Consider the following 11,929-nt stretch of genomic DNA (forward strand, 5'->3'; position numbering starts at 1 on the left):
CGATAGTCTAGTGCATGTTCAAAGAATGACGATTGGGGGCGATGTTGCACTAAAATTGCTATTCCGATAGGCTATTCCACACCGGGGAGCTACAGCCTAAAGGAAACTGCAGTAAGCCTAGGCCAAAGTTAATTACAGGTAGATGTTTAGTAGTCCAATCTGACGTGAATAGCCACCGCATTGAATACTGTAAAACGTTACATTATAATTAAGCAGTTCGCAATATGCGATATTTACACGGGCCTAGATCAGGGCTGCTTTCTCAATTTTGGAGAACAGTTGGTCTTTTATGACAGGGACAGGAGACTCTTTAACCTCTCAATCCCACAGCTGAATATCGACTCAAGTCAGAAAATCAATTTTAATCAGGATTTTTTTTTTTTGGATGTGTAATGAAAAGTGATTGTTTGTTCTGGCATCTTGGCTAATTGTGAAGAGATTAATGATGAGGACTGCTCTTTTTGTCAAATAGCTGGTAGTCATTAATTACCCTTATTAACTCACAGTGGGAGAGGCAGCAAGACTTGGACGACTGCTGCAGCACTTCAACACAGTGCACACACACACACACACACACACACACACACACACACACTCACTCACTCACTCTCACACACACCACACGCACGCACGCACACACACACTCACTCACTCACTCACTCACTCACACACACACACACACACACACACACACTTTGGTACACTCAAGGACTGTATATATACAGTCTATGGGTACACTCATATTGACGGAATTTAACTGACTTAAAGGAACATTTCTTCAGAATGTTCAAGTGCTGCAGAAGTATCACTATATTACTCTGTAACAGACTGCTTAATTCTTTTAGATGTTTTTGTTTTCCATGTCTTTGATGTTGAGCAATGTTTTACAAGACATTATTGTATTGTATTACACTGAATAATACTCCCCAAAAGCACGGATTAGTATCTATTTTCTAGGGATTAACCAGTCCCAAAAATGCTGAGTTTTTATGGTGAAAAGACTAGGCCATCGCTCTATAGGTGGCACTAGTGACAAATGTTCAGTGGATTGCCAAGAGAAGAGGTTTTACATATTTCATAAGCTGCCTGTCATCTACTACATAAATTACTGCCCATCTTATGAAAATACATTGTCTCCCATAGAGAATCTGACAAGGCCAATTCATAACCGTGGATTGATTTTTTTAAAACTGTGTGGCCACATTAAGGCAGGTCACTCAGAGCCCATTTTATAGTGGTTAGCATAATGAAGTTTTTACGTGTTCCCTAAAATGTAATCATGCAAGGCAATCACAGAAGAATCTACATTTACTGTGCGAGAAAGAAAATGGATTTTGGACAAATCATTTTACTCACAGTCTGCATCATTTGAGGGTGTATTTTCAATTTGAGTTTACTTATTACATTTATTTTAACATTTAAAGAATCCCATTATAAGGATACAGTACCATAGCCAAGGAAAGACAGTCATACAGGATGTGTTTTTGACATAGTTCATAGACTGTTATTCAATAACACTTAGTGGAGGCTCAGATTGATGGATTCATATGAATGTCACATAAAAGAAAATATCTGATAAATACAGTATTCAATGTACATAATACATATGTGATGAAATGACTACTAAGCATAAAAGTCATAATTAGTCTTATAATAGATTGAGTTTGATAAAAAGTTATAAGTTTGGTGCCAATTCTCAGTTAAAAAAAAAGGTTTTATTCACAGGAAGAGTTGATAATCTGCCTGGTTAGTCTATCTCCTCTTACTCTGTTGGTTGGGCCCTCAGATAGGTGTTAATTTAATACATCCTCAATCACTCACAAGTTAATAAAAAGTGTCCAATAAAAAACTAGCCTACAATACGAGGCATCATGTTTTGTTGACAGTATGAATCATACTATTATTTTATTGACAATATGAATCATACTATTATTTTATTGACAATATGAATCATACTATTATTTTATTCACATTTATATTTAATTTTGTTTGGATGTTCATTTTTAAGCTTAAGTCTATCTGAAGTAGAAGAAATGCAAGGAGCCAAATGTTGAATCGTTACACCACAAACCATGTAGTGTCATCGGACTCTGGATCCCATAGAGTCCTGCTCTAGAGCCTCTAAACATAATTGGGTTTTATTATTGTATTGAAATCCCTGAAAAGTTGTGAATTCTGCAGAATGCAATAAATGGCACAATAATCAGATGCCATACACATATACTGGAACAGTTATACATCTCTAAAAATTTCCAATTCAGCCATCATTTGTATTAATGTTTTTTGCAGTCAGAGATATAAAATATAAACACAGTGGGGGGGGGGGGGGGGCTACTTCAGGGTCATTTTCTAGTGCTCTAACATCATTTCTGAACTTGAGGTAAATCCTGCAGTTTCTTTTATCCATTAAACAACCAACTAACTGAATTAATGAAGAAATTATCTAATTTTGCCTCCCCGACCCAATTGCTCTGCTTTCTCCTGCTCTGGCTAGGAGCCCTGCATTTGAAGCCCCTGGCTGGTGACTGAAAGGTTAACTGCAGGCAAGGGCAGGCTACAGTATTGACTATAGGGTAATTATGCTTAAGTGGTGACTGGCAGAGGTAAATGGCAGTAACAGATTATCTGTTTTGAAGAGATGCATTCTTAGAATCAATAAGAGTCCATTTGTGGAAATGGAGCAATTTGGGGGAAAATACACCCCTGTGCCTAGCTCGCACAGTACCCACTCCAACAGAAGTGGCGTGCCATAGTAGTTTCTATATATATGTAGGAGAAAAGAGGAAGAGAAAAGGCAACACCACGAAAACATGCTTTATTTATTTGCTTGCTGCAGACGAATGGGAGTAGGTCTATATTTTGCTCTCCTCAGTGTGTAGGAGTTGGTGAGAGTGTTTTTCAAAGGCCTTCAATTAGCAAATGCATATTTAGGAATAGTAACTGAAGACACCCCAATATGTGCGTGTTTGTGAAAATATTTTTCTTTTGTGTGTGTGTGTGTGGGGGGGGGGGGGGGGTAGATGTGGGTGTGTGTTTGTTTGTTTGTTTGTCTGTGTTTAATCAACTGTGTGACATCTCTTTCTCAACTGTGAGTGTTTAGCTGACATAAACGCGTGGCTGGTTTCACAAGTCTCTGAGCTGGAGTGTCTGCGTTTACCCCATAGCCCACACTATAGCCTAATTACTGATTGAATTAGCCCTGAGCACCAGTCACCGGCTGATGTCACCCCTGGCGGTGCGAGGCTACAGGGAGAGGAGCTAGCGTTAGCGGTATGGTGAGCTCTCTAAGTGATGAAGAGGAGTGGAGCTGCGCAGTGCAGTGGGTCTCCGAGGGGTCATAAAGAAGGCCCATTCATTAGCCGGAGACTTTCTTCTGGTTTTACTGGCTTGCCCCTTTTTCACTCTTTTTTTCTCCAGAGGTTCATGGTTCATCCTCCTCCTCGGTAGCCTCCAGAAAAGACTTGCAATGGCGCCGGGTTAATCAAACCGTTGCAGTTAGTACTAATGGCTTACAATATGACGATACACAAGAGCCATACTTACACGACCTAACTCTATCTCTCAATCAGTTTAATTGACATCTGTGGGCCCACACCGATGAGCTTCCTTCTCTGTGGAGAGAGGTATTAGTTTACTCCTGAAGTGGCCCAGAGCTAGCATTCCTCCATGTTTGGGGTGTGAAATGTGCATTATAAGGCGCTAATCCACATGGAATGAAATTGGAAACTATGATAACTAAGGCCTACAAGTGAATTATGGGATACAATGATACGGGTCAATGACCACTTGGGTCGGACATTGAGCCTTGCAGAAGAGGCATCTGAACGTGGCGGATGCATTGGCTACTTTAATGGATGTCTGGTACTTCCTTTTAATGCTGCGCCTCATCTACCATTGCCTCGGAGCGGCCCGTTAATCCAATCAGCGAAGAGTGAGGACTCACTTCCCCTAGCGGACTTCAGGGGCCCCTCGTTTGTCTCTGCCGGGGTCAGCGGCGATGGCAGGCGTGTCTTTCACACTCACCCCTCCAGCCGCCATTCTTCATCGTCTCCCCAGCGTTACCTTATGTCTCTTCTGGGACCTGCCGCTCAGCCATCCTGGGGGGGTATGTGGGCGAGGGCAGACAGGAAGAAGGGGCAGTTCATCTGAGGAATAACCCATGGGTCAATATTGAGAGATGTATGAACCAGGGGTGGAACCATGAAGTTGGTTGAACAGGATTGACGTCTCAGTGGTGCTGTGGGTTTGGTGATATTAGTGATGTTAAAGGCCTTTAACCCTCACGAGGGCCTCAGATCTTTGCAACATTTTGGCACTGTGGGTTTGCACTACTCCACATTGTAGTTCTCTCTGAGGTGTATATGGTGGTGGGGTGGGCCTAAATTCTATGAAACACAGATGAAGTAGGTGCCTGCTTGATAACCCTTAGTGATATGCTCTCAAAAGCTGTTTTTGCCCACAAAGGTTGCTTTGTTGGTGATTTTATTTTTGATGGTACATAGGCTTGGTGGTTGACTGGCTGCCGTTGGAGATCCCCTATCTATAACACTAGGATTTTAACATCTCTCCTGTGTATATTTGAAAAATGTGATATGTTTCAGCCAATCTGTGAGAGAATGATTTAAGCAGGGATTTATTGATTGGAATGTAATAGCATGTCCTTTGATGCGCATAGTAAGATCTGGTTCATGTCCTTTGATGCGCATAGTAAGATCTGGTTCTGTAAAACTGCTAGCTGTAGTGGTCCAGTTTACTACAAACATGTCGTCAATGTCATCGCTATGTTGTAGCCTACTTGTTTTGTGTAGAAGCATCCAGAAATGTTCACAATTATCTTCATGTAGCCTAGCCAACACTGGTGGCATCCATCCAAATATGGTTGCCCTCATAGTTCAGCATTGTTCTGAGCTTGGCATGGGAGCCAACATTGCAGTGATTAATATGTTGATAGATGAACTAGATGGAGAGAATAAGGAACCTGTTCTCTACTGATGTAGTTATGTTTGGACAGAACTTATTAGTGAAGCAGCCCATAGCCTACCAGTGTCATTAAAAAATACACTTTTAGCTTTAGACAAAATTATTTCATAGAAAAGGTACAAGCAGGGAGATTGAAAGGAGTGAGGATTTAGTGTGCAGTAAAATAGTTTCCATTTCCTACATTCTGCAGGTAAGACCAGACTATTACAATTGTTTTAGTTTAAGGATATTGTTTGGTATGACCTAGATTTTCTTTTCACTGCAGAAGCACCACTTGTTATTTTTCCAAAAGATATACTTCAGTGAATTTTTAGGAGACACATGAAAGAATGGTGAAATGGGTCCTGACTTATTACTGTGTCCTCCAGGTCAGGACCCCCTCAGGTGCAAGCCAGGGCACTCTAACAAATGTATCTGACAAATACTCTTTCACAGGCAAACGCTCCACGCCAGACAAGTCTCTGGCCTCAGCACCGAGGGTTGGCCAATAAAAGTGTCTCGTAGACACAACAATGCATTTAACCATAATCACTTAAAAAGGCTAGACTTCCCACCGGTGAGCGCACAATAATATTAGATGTCTGCCTGGCCTCATGTAAGTAAATCATGATCCAGGCCGGCCAGGGTAGATTAAATACACCGCTGATTGTTTTATGTGGACAAAGAGATATTGGTAACAATAGACAGGAAACACCATAGAGACAGCCTGATGGTGCAGCGGGGCCGCTGCCACGGAAACGGCATGAGGGAGGTGGCTGGTATGCAGCCGTGGACGTTATTGATGGTGATGCTCTGGCCGGGTCTGTGGTGCGGGATGCTTGCAGCCTCAGCAGAGTCAGAAGTCACCTGGCCCAGTTATGGCTCACTTTCTGCAAGCTGGCTTCCTCCCTCCCTAACCCCCACCCCCCACCCTCGCCTCACGGCATCACAACGCACTCAGGCTCCCGGTTTTTGTGATTACCCGACATTTCTTTTAGGCCCCCGCCCCTTCCTCGCTGCCAGCGTTTCCTGCCAGATCTCTTTAATAACCATCCAGATGAGGGTTCCTGTAATAATGCAGCTTCCGTTTTTATTGATAATGTGTCAGAGAATCTATTAGTGTCGTTATCGAGCACACAAGGCAAAACTGAATGGCATCAACTTCAGAGAAATAACTGATCAATAGCGAATAGCAAATGAAGTAATAGCATTTCTGTGTGGATGCATATTACAGCACAGTTAACAGCCCTGGATCGCCATGGCTCCACGGCCAGATCAATCCGCACGCGGAGCAGGTGTCTGACCATGACGGCGTAATTGGCCGTCAGAGTGAAGGAAGCGGGCAGGAACAATGCCCACAGGCCTCAGTAGACTGGCCAGGCCACTTTCAGACCCATGCTGGGCTCGTTGTGGGCTGATGAGGGGGCATTGTGGTCTCCCCCACAGGGCAGACGAGCACAGCACAGTGGCCGCAGGGGATGAAGAACTGCTGCTAGTATTATGTGGGACAAAATGGAAGGTGGAATTGGGAGCCAGAGGGATCGGTGACTTCATAAAACATTAGGGAAGTTACTCTGAGTGAAAATGATCATTTGAGGTGGAGCTGACTGCTGATTGGTTGATTGATTGATTGATTGATTGATTGACTGATATACATCTACATCTAATAAAACCAGAAGAGATAGATAGGCTATAATAAAATACAAAGCAGAGAATAGATGTAATACTTTCAAATGGGCTACGGTCAGTAAGCGCCAGGCACGCCAGTTTAAGGATCAAAAGATGAATCACTGCGTTTTCAGTTTGTATCCACTGCAGGCATGAAAATATAAATATTTTGTCCACCTGCCACTGTGGCTGGTGGATTCCAAAATCTAACAGCCACTCAACTTTTCTGCCAGCCACTAGAGATACCATGACCAAAATGATCACGGTTATCGGTATTATTGAGATATGATTAAAATGTGCTGATTTTTTTTTCTAATCCTACCACCAATGTTGGACAGAGCTCATAACTGGCCTGTCCTCCACGCACAGTAACAAGACTAAAGGTCAACAAAACAGCTTTCGTATGCCATAGTGTCATAAAAGTGGTGTGGCTCCTTTAAGACAATCCATTGGTGTGAGTTCTAGAGCTACACAAATTGGTCTACCTATACTGTAACCTACATAATCTGATTTTAATATTTACAGATATCTAGTCTATATTTAACATTTAACATGTATTTTCTATTTTGTATACAAACACAAACAATCCCTCTGAAACAGTGAAGGCACAGTGCTGCCCATGCCAGCAGTTTCTTTGAAGACAAAAGGAATTTGTGAGACATAATGTAAGGATGGCGAAGCATCGATAGATTTTCTATCGTAGAACCATATTTAAATGAATCATATTTGATTTTCCATATGCAAGGATAAGAGAGAAAATAATTGAAAACCCCCACATGCAAGCAAACCCATCAAAACCCACATAAATCTAGGAATGATGCAGTCTCTGCCCAAGCAATGATCTAATCGCATGAAGTATATCAGTTCAGGGAATTCCTCTCATTCAACGGTTCCTGGTAATGGCAGGTTAATATATCCTCATTGAAGAAGACTAGCCAACCACTTTAAAAGTGTGACATTTAAGGGTACAGCGACTTTTGGTTTGTGAGGACGATACACGATCTAGCCTATGCCATGAACTCAAATATGTAATTTCACAGTTTTGATATGCATAATTGCCAAGCTCACATGCTCAGTCGTGTTTTGAGGTTTAATGAAATAGGTGGTGGAGACGCGGGGTTACAGCTGTGGCCCTGGTCGATCAGCTGCAGGCGAGCCTTGGCAGGCACGAGGGGGGAGATCAATAAACGTTAGAGTCGAGTGGTTGAGCGTGCTCGCAACGTTGGGAACACATCACACATCCGACAGCGCGCGGAGAGAGGGAGGAGTGACTCAGCTTCGCCTTAACCTAGAGCGCCCCTCAAACTGACAGGCGAGCTTTATTCAGGGACACCATGTCTATCCCCGAAACTGACAGCCAGAGTGGCCACTAGTGAACGGGAGACAAAGGCATTCTGAGCCTGAGACCGTTTGTCTACGTGTGCTCAGTTGGCGGCTCACGGCGTTTTGAGTGTCTTTTATGAAACTCTGGAGGATGCGCGTGGACATGATTGCTATTCGAATTTTGTCCGGGTTGAGCGTCCTTGTCCTACATGCCCATGGCGCGAGAGTTGTAAGCGGTGAGTCGAAATTAATTACATTTTAAACTCGAGGAAAAGTTTAGCCTCATGGTGAGACTGCAGTTAGACATACCTAATGCATAACTTATTTGGTATGGCTAAAACGCAATACGAGTGTCTAAAAGGGGAAATGTTTTTGTCAGATTTTGTCAATGAGAAAGCTAAAATATTAATTGAAATATAACATGCAAAAGGTTTTAATTAAGTTGTATGGTGAAGTATTCAAAAATTGTAATGCACTTCTGGATTAGAATTATATCTAAATTCTAAAATTTACCCATTGTGTGTGTGTGTGTGTGTGTGTGAGAGAGAGTGAGTGAAAGTGTGTGTGTGTGTGTGTGTGTGAGTGAGATAGTTTGTGTGTGTGTATGAGTGTGTGTGTGTGAGAGAGAGAGTGAGTTCACAGTTGATTGTTTGACATGACAGAAATCTTTGAACAGTTTTGCGCAAAAGTAAGCAATAGTACATTGCAAGGCAGTGCAAATAGTGACAACCAAAGCTGAGATCACCGGTATTAAAGAGATGTCTGGAAGGCTTTGACATAGGACAGTGGCGTTGAATGATGGGGTCAAAAGTTTAGGAAATGGTCAAATGGAATTGTGGGATTGCGCATCAGCAAAGAGGGAGGAATCGGAAACAGGGGAAGGAAGCAAAGAGAAGAAAAAGTGGGAAGTTGGTGCGTAAACTGCTGAGTCCAGTCCTCCTGCAGGACCCGGCCCATTACCGGACCCAAAGTGATGAGAGTGCAAATCTGGATCAGGCAATTATTTAAAGTACCTCCTGGGCAGTGAGCTAATGTTATTATTAGAGTTTTAACAGAGTGTGTATTAATCACGGTTATTATTCTCAATGTGCTGCTGTAACCCTGGCTTTTTATAAGAGGGCCTGAATTGCCCTCCGCCATTACCAGTGGATGAGCAGTGAGGTGGTTAAATTCTCGGCTCGGCTACATGATCATATAAAGCTATGACCATCAGATGAAGAATGCTATGAGCTCATCAGCGCTGTACCTTATCCGTCTGCCCTTCCCATGTATCCTCTTTTAGAACCTCTTTTTTGCTTGTCTGTATAAGGGATGTATATCCAAAAGTCTCTGCTTCGATATTTTGGATCCTTGACTGCCTCACAAAGGCTTGAATAACATTGCTTGGAGCTTTATTGAGCTTCTGTTTTGTATTTGCTTCCTTTGTGTTGTCTGTCAGTCCACATTCACTCAGTATTGTGAGAACAAGTCCAAAAATGTTACAGTTATTGAAATGGTATTCGATTGGATGGTAATGGATCAGTTATGATTAGGATGATATTGTCTGCACCCAAGCAGCCTGTCAGAGATGTTCCACTGAAAGGATATATCAAGAAGGACTTTCAATGCACTATATTAAAACTCTCGGCAAAACCGGATGATTTAGTCTGAATTGTTCTACAGGCTATTGGATGGTTAAATTCTGGATGGGAGAACGATAACTTGTTGCCCTGTGACTCTCATGGGTTAGACAAATTGGGGAGAAAAGATCATCATTGCTCAGACAAGGCATGAAGAGGTTGAGACGGGCAGCGTGCGCCCCAGAGCAGCGCATCATCCATCTACATTTGTTAATTAGCGGAGTTCTTGGACCAAGAGGCAGGACTAATGAATGAAATACTCTGGCTTCCGTGCATGACTGGACTGAAAATATGCTGCTTCTGGCTCTCTGCATCTGAATCCCAACTTCAAACTTTGTTGCCTGACTTGTCTGCTTATTGTAGAGTAAAATATTCAATAATAGAATGGACTGCTATTACAAAAGATTCCACTTTATTGTCATTGTGCAGAGTACAAGTACAAAGACAATGAAATGCAAAAAAGTGCAAAAAAGCAGAAAAGTGCAATGTGATATACAAAGTATAGACAGGTGGTGCATAGACAGGACAAGAAATATAGTGCAGTGCAGTGTAGACAGTAGTAGGCCTATACAATTGGTTTACAGAAGGTGGTTTACAGTGATATAAATTAAATATGTGCAGTGTATTAGCAGTTACCTTATAAGAGCAGAATAAATATGGCTATGTAGTATGAACAAGGTATGACGTGTGACGTGCGCATTTTCACCATAACATTTTAGTGAGAAATTTGAACTGTGATATGGCAATGTGCCATAACTCAAATTCAAATATATAATGTATATAATATGTCTATATTATAACAACTTTATTCTAATGTGTACACAATATAACAACCATATTCTAATAATAATATAGAAACCTAATTTTGATGTATGTATATAATATTAAAACCTTATTCTGATGTATGTATATAATATAACAGCCTATTCTGATATGTATAACATAATGACCTTATTTTGATATATATAACATAACAACCTTATTGCACGCCAGATATATATATTAGGGCTATCAATCGATTAAAAAAATTAATCTAATTAATTACATACTCTGTGATTAATTAATCTAAATTAATCGCATATATAATTTTTGCTGTGAAGGTATTTTAAATATTTAAATTCAAATGAATCATGGAATAAGCAGCATTAGTGACATTGAAGTTCAAAAACTCTTTTATTATTATTTTCACTGTTCAAATAATTGCCATAATAATCTATGATATGACCTAATATGCTGAGGAAATAAATTCAAATGTGCTTAGGGAATAAGTTTTTTTTTTCACATACAAGGCATTTCAGGCCACAGATATAACCTAGGGGACACAATGAAAATTAATTAACACTCCCCTCAATGTCAACACTTATTTCTTTGCATTGATGTGCGACTATAGAGTTGATGAACTCTGGTGATATGCAAATTCCTTGCTGCAGACATTGCAGAGGACTTTATTTTCAACACTTTATTTTTGATCAACACCATCAGGCCATTTTTTAAAAGTAAATGTTCCAATCAATGATCCAGGCAGCACGTTTTCTTCTCTCTCCTTCATTTTACAGTCTAATTTTTACTGACTAAAACGGCTCGGGGTCAAAGGTCATACGGAATCGATTAATCTGCACTAATTTTTTTAATCAGTTATTTTTTCTCAAATTAATTAATCGAAATTAATCAGTTATTTTGACAGCCCTAATATATATATAACAACCTTATTGCAGGCTAGATATGTGATATATATATAACAACCTTATTGCAGGCCAGATATGTGATATATATAACAACGTTATTACAGGCCAGTTATGTGATATATATAACAACCTTATTGCAAGCCAGATATGTGATATATATATAACAACGTTATTACAGGCCAGATATGTGATATATATAACAAGCTGATTGCAGGCCAGATATGTGATATATATATATATATAACAACCTTATTGCAGGCCAGATATGTGATATATATAACAAGCTGATTGCAGGCCATATATGTGATATATATATATAACAACCTTATTGCAAGCCAGATATGTGATATATATATAACAGCGTTATTACAGGCCAGATATGTGATATATATAACAAGCTGATTGCAGGCCAGATATGTGATATATATATATATAACAACGTTATTACAGGCCAGATATGTGATATATATCACAACGTTATTACAGGCCAGATATGTGATATATATATATATAACAACGTTATTACAGGCCAGATATGTGATATATATAACAAGCTGATTGCAGGCCAGATATGTGATATATATATATAACAACGTTATTACAGGCCAGATATGTGATATATACTGTGTAACAAGCTGATTAAAGGCCAGATATGTGATATATATAACAACGTTG

General features: G+C 40.4%; 1 protein-coding gene across 1 annotated transcript in view; it reads left to right on the forward strand.

Moving 5' to 3' along the window:
- The first annotated feature begins 8,111 nt into the window (after positions 1–8,111).
- chodl (chondrolectin) overlaps positions 8,112–11,929 on the forward strand; it is an 8,296-nt gene continuing 4,478 nt past the window's right edge. The window contains exon 1 of the mRNA XM_076291213.1: positions 8,112–8,186. Within this exon, the coding sequence (XP_076147328.1) occupies positions 8,114–8,186 (73 nt within the window). The 5' untranslated portion in view covers positions 8,112–8,113. The remainder of the gene's footprint in view (positions 8,187–11,929) is intronic.

This window comes from Alosa pseudoharengus, unplaced genomic scaffold, assembly GCF_046254945.1.
Source record: "Alosa pseudoharengus isolate Yale_2024_CS ecotype anadromous, Long Island Sound unplaced genomic scaffold, YU_APseudo_1.1 YU_APseudo_1.1_scf_18, whole genome shotgun sequence".
Classification (NCBI taxonomy): domain Eukaryota; kingdom Metazoa; phylum Chordata; class Actinopteri; order Clupeiformes; family Clupeidae; genus Alosa; species Alosa pseudoharengus.